We start from the raw sequence: 12,622 nt of genomic DNA, 5'->3' as shown, positions 1-12,622 counted from the left end.
CTTGGTTGTTCTGAATGGGATTATAATTAATTGTTTGTATAACAAGGGTGTGACAAAAGGTAACAAAACAAGGGAGATTGAGGTCAGAAACTTCCAGGTCAATGGTTGCTCCAAGCAGAAGAGCAGATGGAGCACAGGAAACCCCACTGACCAATGCTTGTAGGAAGAGGGAGAGGAATGTGTCAGAGAGGGTCTGGCTGCAGCTGATCAGCCCTGATGGTTGAGGAACCAGTCTGATGGTTGAGGAACTCTTCATCCTCCTCTTCAGGACTACTCTGATCTGGGGGAAAAGTCAATGGATCCCATGTAATAACAAAAAATTACTCCTGAATTGCAACTTATTGGAGGCCCAGAAGCAGCCACTGTGCTGCCTCTGCTTTATACAGAAAAAAAAGTTATTCTCTTCAATTCCTTTTTTGTCCATATCTGTCCAGTGCTATTACTTTGCTTTTGACAACATGCTGGCAGTGGCTTTGTGTGAGGAAGGACTGGCAGAAAAGCAAATTTCTGTCCTAGTTTAATATTTAGCAGAGTGATTAAATAGGTGAGCTCATTGCAAGTCTACCTCTCCCTCTTGGAGCTTGAGACACTGGGATGTGAAAGCTTTCTTGCCAACTGGGCAGAGGGGGAGTTACAAAGGTAACATAAAGAATTTGGCCATTCAGTGTCAGCCCATCATTCATGGGATTATCCGAGCACAGAGGAAGGAGCAGCCTTGCCCTTTCCTTTCACGACCTTGGAGAAAAACCAGCTACTTGTGAAGTGGAAAAGAAGGGGGAAAAAAAACAGAGAAGGGATAAATTCAGGACTACGCTGCAGGAGGCTGGCAGGGACCAAAGAAAACCTTTCCAAATGGTCAGGAGTGCACGGCTTGGATGTAAACCGAATCTCCTTGCAAGAGCCAGAACTAATGCTCTCTCAGCTCCCAGTGCTCTGCTCTCTGTCTGCAGCTCTCCTGTTTGCAATGAGATGGGATGCATTTTGTCAGTGCTTTCTGCACAGTCATCCACACATCTCCAACTAAAAGAGTATGTAAGTAAAAACTAAAAGCATCACAGAAGACATCTTTATTGCATCTGCTGAGACAGGACACGAGGGACACCTTTTAGTCCTTTCCTTGAGCAGAGAGAACAGTTATCACTAAAAGCGTGTTACGTAACACCGCAAATTCTTCCCACTGTGACATCTATTGCTCTCTATATAAAACACAGTCTGAACTGTAAGGATGGACTTAGATCTCAAATGCTCTGATATTTAAGGAAGATGGGATCTGAATTGAGCATCTCTGACTTGATGGTGCTTGGAACTGTAACAGAAGAATCCTGCTCTGTATTGCTTAAAAATCAGCTGAGTGTGGAACATGAGCCTGCCTCGCCACTAAAAATACTGGCACAAAACTAGGCATGCTGCACTGGAGTCAATGGGGTGACAAAGCCAGGTTGGGGGCAGGGAGTTCGTATGAGGGACACGTGGCTGCTGTTGCATTTGAGTACTGAATCATTGTCCTATGTGTCATATGATTTATCCTAATTGAATGACACTCAGCACCATGCTGACAGTCAGCACAAAACCTATACTCCATACAAGCCCTACTTACTCCCCACAACCCTGGGCTCCCTACTGTGTTTCCAGACATCTGGGTAGGCCTCTTCTCCCAGGTAATTAGTGATAGAACAAGAGGCAATGGCCTTAAAGTTGCTCCACGGGATGTTCAGTTTGGACATTAGGAATATTTTTTTCTCAGAAATAGTGGTAATGCATTGGCACAGGCTGCCCAGGGAGGTGGTGGTGTCACCATCCCTGCACGTGTTCAAGAACTGTGGAGATGTGGCACTGAGGGACATGGTCAGTGGGCATGGTGGGATGGGTTGGGGTTGGAATTGGGGATCTTAGAGGTCTTTTCCAACCTTCTATTGATTCTACGATTCTATGACCTCTCAGCATTTCTCCACCAACATATGTGGCTTCCCCAGCACCCTGGGGTTCAGTCACCCTACCTGCTCATCTCTGTTTGCAGCCTCTCATCTCTCATCTCACTAAATGGTATTTTTCTGCTGTTCCACAGTGGTAATGGGCAAAGAGGCCAAAAAACTCTGCCTGTGCAAACTGGGTTACAACAGCACAAAAAAAAAAAAGAGCACGGAAGAATATGATGGTGACTGAATTTCTGTCTGTGCATTTTTCTTTTAAAGATAAAATGAGTCCATACAATAAGCATAATAAAATTGTCTTGATTGCGTGACAGAAGTCACACAATGGCAGAGAGCTTCATCAGGAGCAAGAGTTTCCAATTGGGACTTTGTGTTCTGAGAAGTAAGGCTCATTTGGGGCCAGAGCAGCTTGTGCAGGAGTGCTGAAGTCAGTTTAAGATATCTGCAAATGTGCATTAGGCTTTTGGCACCTCCTTAGTCACCACATTAGCCTCTGTCAGAAGTAACCTGGACCATCTGTGCTTGCTGTATTTGCACGAGCTGCTGCACCTCTGCCCAGGGACCTTCCAAGTGCTTGCTTTGGGGCTGCAAAGAGGTCATGCCTTACAGAGGGAGAAATGCGAGAAGGCAGCACAACTGAGCTGCTCCAGTTTTAATTATTGCTTTTTAATTAGTGGCAAGTGAAGTGTAAAACGCACATGCCCAGACTAAAGCTGCTTTGAGTGCTGCAGTGGCAGTGTGAAAGGAAGTGCTTAACACATTAAATCATAGAATCACAGAACAGCTAAGGATGGAGGGGACCTTAAAGATCATTTAGTTCCAACCCCTGCCATGGGCTGGTTACCCCCCACCAGCTGAGGCTGCCCAGGGCCCATCCAACCCATTTCCAGGGATGGGGCACCCACAGCTCTCTGGGCCTCACTGCCCTCTGAGTAAAGAATTTCCTCCTAATATCTAATCTAAATCTCCTGTTTTAGTTTAAAACCACCCCCCATCCCCCTTGTCCTGTCACTTTCAGACTGTGTAAAGAGTTGGTCCCCTTCCTGTCTGTAAGCTCCCTTCCAGTATTGGAAGGCTACAATGAGGTCTTCTGGAGCCTTCACTTTGCCAAGCTAGACAGGCCCAATTCCCTCAAACTTTCTTCACAGGAGAGGTGCTCCAGCCCTCTGAGTATCTTTGTGGCCTCCTCTGGACCCGCTACAGCAGCTCCACATCCTCCTTGTGATGGGGAATGAGTGACATGGCTGTGTTTGTTCCTTCCATCTCTGCTTTCAGCCCTATAAAGACACTCACAGAATTCATCCTCGCTTGGAGAGGAAGGCCAAGTGACTGTCCCTACTGTAGCTGTAGGTGCACCTGGTGTTTGTGGTAAGATAAATCTCCTCCCGTCAGCTCATTCCACAGCTAAGCTCCACAGGCCGTGTTTCCACAACCTCGGGATTTAGGGGTGGGCTGGTTTCCTAAGACTTTTGTGTTCTCCAAATGCTCTGAAAGCCCCAGAATTAAGGAGATGCTGAAGGGTAGCAGCGTGCACAATCCCAGCAATGAATCCATCACCTGCTAACGCAGCTGCTGCCTCCCATTCAAACCTGCTGCAGAGCCCTGGCATTTGCAATTACAGTGACAATTATTAGGCCAGCAATGGAAGCTGTTGCCATCCATTCCCAATTGGAATCGTATTTAGCTAAGGTTCAATGCACAGAATTAAAATGGCATTTGGAGCTTATGAGGCCTAATTGTTAGCTTGTAAACATTCAGAGCTTTCATTTATCACATTACCATTGTGTAGAGACCTGGGCCTTGGGAATTAAGGAGAGCATCCTAAGTACCATCTATTCAAAAATCAATTCCTTGCCTGAGTCTCTGAGTTTCCTCATTTTCGCTTTTTCACATTTCATCGGCCTTTTAAAACTACAAGTCAAATAGATTGGAAAAAAATCACTGCAATAATATTGCATTTAGAGCCAAAGTGTCCTAATGTACTTTGCAAACTATATTTTATGTGCCATTATACAGACGTGCACCCACTGCCTCTGAACAAGTTGTCTCTTCCCAATTTTTCAAACAACATTAAACACAACATTAAAAATAAATCCATAACAGACAAACCCATACTATTCAAATATGTATGAAGGCAAGTCCTCTTCCTAATGACACACAGAACTTCTGACTGCCCAAAGGAGGCAAGGAAGGCCTCTCTTTCCAGCTATTTTTATAATACTCATAATCACCTTGATTCTTTGCTAAACTTGGACACCAAGCATACATTCTGGGCTCAAAACATGACCTCACAACTTAGCAAGAGGACTGGGGAAGTGCTGTTCTATCTTGGAACATACTGAAGTTTCACGGTAACTGCAGCAGAGGAATGGTGATGACGAGCAAATGATATTATCGTGGAGAAAAGTAATCTTGCTAAAAGTGACAGAAAAGAATGGAGATCAAAAGCCAAATGGGATTGTGTTTCTTATGCTTCAGTCTGCTGCAGCCACAGAAAGAGACCCTCACTTGCACTACTCTAAACCAAGGATGCCACCAAACGCCATAAAACTCAGTGCGCGACCTGAGATATCAGCTGGTGATAAAGGGATGTTATTAATGCAGCAAGGTAGGTTTCCCAAAGTCAAGAGGTGGCTGCTCCTCTAAAGGTAATGAGTGTTATTTATCTCTGGCTTTGACTGCACAACCTTTGTGCCAACTATGATGCAGATTGAGTCTGTATCTCACTGCTGGGTAAATGCTGACAACGATCCCTCAGCACAAGAAAGACATGGAGCTGTTGGAGCGGGTCCAGAAGAGAGTCACAAAGACATTAAGAGGCTGGAAAACCTCTCCAAGGATAAGGCTGAGGGAGCTGGGCTTGTTCAGCCTGGAGAAAAGAAGGCTGTAGAAAGACCTCAGAGCGGCCTTCCAATACTTCAGAGGAGCTTACAGACAGGAACCAACTTTTTAGATGGGCAGATAGTGATAGGACAAGGGATAATGACTTTAAACTAAAAGAGGAGAGATTTAGATTAGATCTTAGGAGGAAATTCTTTACTCAAAGTATGCTGAGGCCCTGGCACTACTGCCCAGATAGCTGTGGGTGCCCCATCCCTGGAGATGCTCATGTCTAGGATGGATGGGACTTTGGGCAACCTGATCCAGTAACTGGAACTGGATGATCTCTGAGGTCCCTTCCAACCCAAGTCATTCTATAATTCTATCACTGTGGTTCTACGATTCTACAATTTTATGATAACGAGTCACTTAGTCCCCAGTCACTTAGAACAGAGTATGGAGCACCAACTGCTGCTGGTGTGGGGCAGGACCTCTGATGAGTCCTGGGGACACCGGAAGCCATCCAAGCTCTTTCTCCATCTATTAAACAGAGTTTGATGTTATGGGTCAAAGCTTCCCTTACCTCCTGCTAAAAGGTCTGGTACCACATTACCCACTGCTCTCCTGTCAACTCTGAGACACTTCTGGAGAAATCTATGAGAAGGTTTTGAATTTCTCAGCTTGACTCCAGTGATGTGTATGTATTTAACTCTGTGCTGAAGGAGGTGACATTCAGAACTAAATGGGCACAAAAAGGACCTATGTGAAAGCGCCTCATCTGGCTTAAATAATGCTGAGAAGGTTTGACTTTGACTTAGAAGGAAATTGAATTAATGTACACTGATACCATCTCAATGAGCTAATCAAGATAAGTGCCATATTCCTGACTTAAACAAATACAGTAAAAAAAAAAAAAAAAAACAAACCAAAATCTGGATTCTGCAGTAGAGATAAACAGCAACTGCTAACAAGCTATGTGAAAACTGGTAGTGATTTTTTCATGTCAAGTGCAAAAGCAGCAACAACCAAAGTATTCACACAGCATCCTTTGTCTTTGACTTGAGCTGAACAACAAGAAGCTGTTAAGTTGGCAGAGTTTCCAGACCCACTTCCTTTGCCACTGATTACAATGTTACAGGCTGGAAGGGAAGGCAAGTCTTTAAACCAGCTACTGGATAAGCTGATTCGTAAGGCATTAATTGATGGTGAATGTCAAGGTCTATGTAGTACTAAAAACCCTCAAAGAAGTCCTAAATAGGCCTTTGGGGACAGGTTAATTACTGGAGGGAATTAAGTTTCACTCCTAAAGGAAGGAGAAACTGCATGCCATCAGATGCTGAACTTTAGTGCTAAACCCAATAAGGCAGGATTGTCACAACACGCACTGGTGAAGGAAGCATGCGTGAAAGAGCTGTGTGTGCTGTGATCAGGTCCCCTTCTCCTGCTGAAATGAAGGGCCAGTGTGCCAATCTGAGCTCTTGGAGGGGCTGGATTCCCTGGTGTGCCTTTGATATAAGCTTCCAATAGTAGGATCACATTCCTCCTCCTCCTCTTCTCTCTAGAGTCACACCAGCATGCCCGTATATCAAAGGTCTTCGCAGCTGTACGATAAAAATTGAGAAATGCCTTGCTGAGAGCACCAACCCAAAGAGAACTAGGGATGCTGGATTATACATATGTAGTGTTGTCACTCTTGCAACACCACTGCTCTTCTGTGGTGGTGTCTGGTTTATGATCCTCCATAGACAGAATGGTAAAGGTAAATCTTACAAGGGTGTTCTTCATGGGGCCACTGGTGCAATGTAAACTTGCCAGCTGAATTTATGGTTACTCTTAGCTTTTAAAGCAGTGGTGTCCATCCCGTCTGGGGCTATAAACAACCATTATCTGCAGAGAGAACCATCAAGCTTTTCCTCAGAGTCAGATTTGATGTCTTTATTTCCTTGGCCACAAGCAAAATGGAAACACAAGCTTCACCTTCCCCCTTAGCCACGCTGGAAAAAACCTCAGAGCACCTTCCAGTCACTCAGGATCACAGGATTTCTCTAAATCACTTTAACTTCCAAATTTCCCCATGTTCTGAAACAGAGACCAAAAACCTGAAGTTTGAAGCTTTCAAACATCAATTTGTTCTACATCATCTTCTTTGACTTCTTGGGTATCAATGAACTTACATTTCAGCCTGCCATGCCTGCGGTTTGAGTTTGACTCATGCATATCTTCTATCTGGTGAAAATAGGGAAAGCACCCAGAGTCATGATTTAAGATACCAAGAAATGGAGAATCTACTCACAGTTGGCTGCTCTACCACTAAGTTAATCTCAGCCTTAAACAATTACACCATCCTGTCAACTTTCGTGTCTCTGTGTTTGGTTTCTAGTCCCTTGCCCTTCCCCTGTCTTTCTCTGCTAGGCTGAGAGTTGTTCTGTAGGTGAGCTTTGTGCTGACATGCTGCAATCTACACAATTCCCAGTTTTCATCGTGATAAGATAAACAGATCCAGCTGTTCTAGTTCTTCAGAATAAAGCATTTTCTCCTCATGAATGCATTTTTGTACGTTTTTCTGCACACTGTTCAATTTTCCCCATCCTTCATAAACTGAAAACACCGGAACTGACAGTATTAGTCTCATCAATGCTGTGCAGTGCATTCCCTCCAGCTCCCTTCTATTCATGACAAGTAGAGTGCAATGAGTAAACATACTCATTTTACTTGTCCATCCAAGCAACAGGTTAGACAAATTTGCCATGGAATTATGCTGAGAGATCATACCTAATGGCTTGGTGATTTGATCACTACAACCTCTGAGAGCCAGTGCTAGGCCCCATTCTTTAGATGTGGTCTGTTAGATGTGCACCTTCTTGTGTTAGAACATATTATGTTTAAATGAAACTTATTTTATCAACAAATCTAATTATCTCACATTTATTCACTAATCTTCTCATTTTTCCAGATAATGCATGCAAAACCTGGATAGAATCAAGTCCTGACAATTCAGCCCAAACAACCACACTCTGCTCCTCTGCTGCTGACTACCTTCTCTGAGAATGTTTTTAAGCCTTTTAATATGTACTTTTCACAGTTGGAAAGAGAGGGAGACTAATCTGTTTCACGAGTTCCTTGCGGAAAGGAGAGAAGAGGGGAGGAGAGGATGAAAAAAGGCAGTTTCCAATTCAAGCAAGGAAAATTTAAACTGAGCATATAAAAAGCCTTCTGACAGTAGCAATAAGATAGGTAAAGACATTCTTATCACTAGCAGTATTTATGAATAACTTAGATAACTTTGATAGAGTCCATTTGAACAAACTGTAGACATCTGCAGCGTAAACATCTCTATCTGAGCTAATCATTCTGGACTACGTTTACAGAGAGAAACTTTCAGCATATTACCTGCCTCACCACATCCTAAAGCTGATACATGATATAGCTCATCCAAAATACACCTCAGTAGTATTTCTCTCCCCTGTCTATAAAGGGAGGTTGGGGTAATTAATTCAGATATAGACTTTTACCCTGTAGTTGTATAAAGTTACATCAGAATTTGTCAGGAGCAGTTAAATAGAGATAACTGGTCAAAGGTTTGGATGAGATATCTCTGAAGACACATTCCCACCTTTATTTTCAGTGATGCTGTGCTATCACATAATGCTGACTTGCTCTAGTCAAGATTTCCATAGCGTAACCAGGGGAGAATATTGTCTTCCATTTAGCTCTAAAAAGCTTTCTTATGACTCCTCCAAAGTGCATAGGAGGACCAGAATGATGACTTTCACAAACGCTCAGTTTTGTTGGGTAGCAAGAAATAATGGATTACTGTTATAAATGCATCCACAGAGTAAGCTGGATTTTAGCTTCTGTCTCATTTTATCTCCTTTATACTTTCAGTTACACTTTTAAATAAAAGAGTATGTTTTTGGTATAAATTAGACCATTATTAGCTGTAATGTTTAGTTTGCTTCACTGCCCATGGCTACATCTGTTTTCAAGTGCAGGAACTATTGGATTATTTGCAAAAAGAAAATGTCATCTTGATTTAGCATGATGATCCTGATAATATAGCAGGTTTTCAGCCCTATAGAGAAAAACATCCCCATCTTTACACACTAAAGCCTTCCTCAACCAAAATCAATGTAAGAGATGGAAGGGTATTAACTTTGATTCACTGAGGAATATTGCTGTAGTAATTGCAAGCAGAACATTGATGGGATGCAAATAACCTTTCAAAAGATTCATCACAGAGTTTCCATCAGTTCTTTTAACAGCAGGAGCAAAGAAACTCAAAGCTGGGCCTGGAACATTTTAATGAAAGAGCCAAAGCAACTGCACGTATAACACATGAATATGTAGGATTAGCCAGCTTTCCTTCCCTGAGTCTTTTATTTTAAATTTATTTCTTCCAGTTTTTGTCTTTGCAATCTTGGGAACTGACTATTCCAGCCAAATTGATCTTCTACAGTGAGTGTATGATTATGGTTTCTGAATGCTTCCATGTAACCATTCAAACCATGTGGGAAATTATGTGCTAAGAGGAACATTTAAAAAAGGCTGGAATTTGAGAATAAAAATGGAACTAAGGAAGTGTGGGATGGCTCCTCAAGAGTAGGATGAATTTGTAGACCATCCTTCTTGATATCCTTATTTGAGTTAATGTTTTCCTATTTGAGATTAGAAGTGTATTGTCTTCATGCTATTTATAAGTAGAGGATTGCTAATAATAATACAAAATTGAAACAAATTTTCAAGTCGCTGCCATTTCTGCTTTTTTTCAACCCAACCTGTCTTCTGATAATCAAAAATTCATTGGGCAGGGATGGTCTTCAGCAGCTCTGAGACTATTTTTTAAAGCTTAGCGGAGCCAACTATAACAATAGAAACAGAACAGTCCATTAATTACAGAACTGTTTTCTGAGCAAGCTGCCATTAGTCATCGTCGGCAGTCATTTTACATAAGCAACTTTAAACAAACTCAGAAAGACAACAGATCATAGAAGTAGATAAAAGCTGGGAGAAAGAGGATCTGATGGAACTTCCACTCTTCCAATGTTTCCAAAGCCAAGCAAAATTCTCTGCCATGCAGCCTAACTTTCTAGACCTGACTACAGTTAAGGAGAACCAGATGTCCAAATTCCTTGGCAATTCAGAAAAATTCAGTATAAACTTTGTGTGAAGCTGATTTTGTAGGCAGTTTATTCAAATTCTAACACACGGCCAATAGGATGTTTTTATGTGATCTAATATTTCCTGTTCTGGACATTATAGTTTTGTCAGGGGAATTAAGAATCTATCAGATTCACACGGATCAGAGAATGCAGAATGAAGACAGCTGCATAGTACTCAAAACATACTTACTCGTAAAAAGTTGTCCAGCCGTTTTCATTGCTTTTGGTGGCAAGCAGACCAGAGTTGCCATGGTAAGTCATCATGGCCACCTCATGACCCTGTGTGGTTACACTCTTGAGTGCGCTGTTGGTACCAATCGTCACCCAGTAGACTTGGCCATCAGGCACGACCAACCAGAGGGGCATCCCTGTGGAATCTCTTCGGATATTGACTAAGTTGCCATTGTTGTCAGTGATCAAGGTTATATCTCCATCTCCAGAATAAGTAAAATTGTAAAGATAATCTCCAGTGGTAAGGCTCTGAGTATATAGGTGCTTACCGCTGGTGTCAAACAAGTAGAGTTCCTGATCTATGGGTGAGGACAACTCGTACATATTTTGAGTGTTGAGGAATGGTTTGTTTTTCCGAATAAAGCGTATTCGGATATTTCCAAGATCAGCGACGTACAGCTCTCCATCTGCACACACTGCAAGGGAGGATGGTGCATTCAGTTTGGCATCCTTGGCATAGCCATCATCCCCCGAGAAGCAGTCACAGTTAGCATCGTTCTTGCAGTCACAGCTGCTTGGTGCACCAGCAACGAGAGAAATCTCTCCATTGGTGGTAACCTGCCTGATGCGGTTGATCTTTTTCTCATCAGTTTCAGCAATATATAGGACCCCATTATGTGAGACAGCCAGGGCAGTAGCAGACTCCAGGGTGGCATGTATTGCCACCTTGCTAAGGAGAAAGTGGTCCATCCCTGGGACCTGGCAGTGCATGGGCCTCCCTGCCACTATGCGTACTTGGTGGTTCTCAGAAATCTGTAACACAACGTTGTTGTCGAGCACATACAGAGAATTATCCATTGGGTTAACTGCCAGATCCGTGGGCCATTCGAGACGAACCTTAATGGTAAAAAAAATCACAAGGAAATTGTTACAAGGAGACCTTTTTTCAACGTATGATTGATGTAAATCAATCTCAAGTGAGGATGTTTCAACACGGATTAAAGGGAGAAAGGGTAAAATAAGCACAACTGTTTGTTACTACTTCATATGATGGCAATCTTTGGATTGACAGAGTTTGGACCTGAGAGCAGAGAGACCTGAGACTGGGAATTTTGTTGGCTAAGTATCGTAAAATCAATCAGTCAAACAAAACAACGATCCTTTTACTAAACAGTTCTCCAGACAAATGGCCCATCTCCCCTCGGTAAATGACAGAAAACTGGCAGCTGTGTCAGCATGTATACATCCAAGTTATAACCACCTATTTTGTGCTTGGTGCTGCAAAAATGCAAAATAGCAAATCACTTCGAAATTTGGGTTATTGTGCTTTGTAGTCCTTGTGTCTTTACAGTGCTTTTTACTTTCACTTTTAAAAAACAAAATGGAAGAATGGCTTCAAGTGACACACCCCAGTTATACACTGATAATCCACAGTCACAGAGGCTGGTAACATCATGAGTGAGAGAGTGCTAGAAGGTCTCTGTTTCTAGCTCTATTTGTGCAAGATGCTCTCTTTTTAAGTGAGAGTACTTTTTTAGTTGTCCGTTTTTTGGGGTTTTTGTTTGTTTGTTTGTTTTAAACCAAGAACAGGAAGATGTGAAGATGGGCATTTTCTTTTTTTAACGTGTAGAAGCCAATCAATTGCTTAAATGTTTTCTTAACAGTGCCTATTTCCATTTGCAGACATGTGAAGGGGAAATGAACAGCTTTAAAGAATGCTCCTGGTCACCTCCAGGAAGACTTTTAAATAGATTTTCAATGAGCTACAAACAAACAGCCGTTCTGGTTGTGAGTTGCCTTTCAGTCAGCCAGGCAACTCCAACTTGGAGCAGGTGGATTTGATATCTGCTGGTTAACTGAGATACTTTGGCTACTTTGTGCCATTCTCCCCACTTCTCTTTGTATATTTTTATTTTTATTTTTATTTTTATTTTTATTTTTATTTTGTGTACTCAGTGGCATGATGCTGTAACTGAGAGCTCTGGGAGGGGCACACATCAAGCTGTGCCATTCCAAAATGCCCCTCTTTCTTTGCTGCAAATCTTCTTCCACCCTTCATCTTGGTTGTTGCATGTCCTTGGTTGTTGTACGTTCTTGGTTGCCTGAAGTGACTAAGTTAGGGGTGTTTTGTGTCCATAAGGTAGCAGTCTTATTGGAAAGAGGAGATAGGAATACGTTCAAGCCTAGTGTATCATCCCTCATTGTGACTTCATTCAAAACCAGGAGCAAGAAGAGGCCAAGAGTCACACAAAAGATTCCTACTTCCAAAGCCTGTAGCTAAACATATCTGCCACAGCCATACTTTACTTTTGTTGCTTCTATTCATATTGAAATTCTTTTTCAACTTTCTTAAAAAAACAAAAACAAACAAACACCACGTGCAGTGTGTTCAGTTCATTATGCCTTCTAATGGCTGGGCTTGTGAAGCTCAGTTTCGTGGCTAAGCAGTGTGCTAATCTCTGCCTGGTTTGATTTTCTGTTCACAAAATCTTTCCTTTCTCAGCTCCTGGCCTATTTTAACTGTTTCTGTAGTGAAACATT

At 42.3% G+C, this 12,622-nt stretch overlaps 1 protein-coding gene across 3 annotated transcripts in view; it reads right to left on the bottom strand.

The window, feature by feature from the left end:
- Positions 1–12,622, bottom strand: part of TENM4 (teneurin transmembrane protein 4) — a 750,922-nt gene that overhangs the window by 33,393 nt on the left and 704,907 nt on the right. For all 3 annotated transcript variants that reach the window (XM_090134119.1, XM_090134120.1, XM_031595483.2), the window contains one exon: positions 10,101–10,978. In XM_090134119.1, coding sequence (XP_089990245.1) covers positions 10,101–10,978 — 878 coding nt within the window. The remainder of the gene's footprint in view (positions 1–10,100; positions 10,979–12,622) is intronic.

The sequence above is a fragment of the Phasianus colchicus genome, chromosome 1 (assembly GCF_987193195.1).
Source record: "Phasianus colchicus chromosome 1, bPhaCol1.hap1.1, whole genome shotgun sequence".
NCBI lineage: Eukaryota > Metazoa > Chordata > Aves > Galliformes > Phasianidae > Phasianus > Phasianus colchicus.
This window is presented reverse-complemented; position numbering and strand designations above follow the sequence as displayed.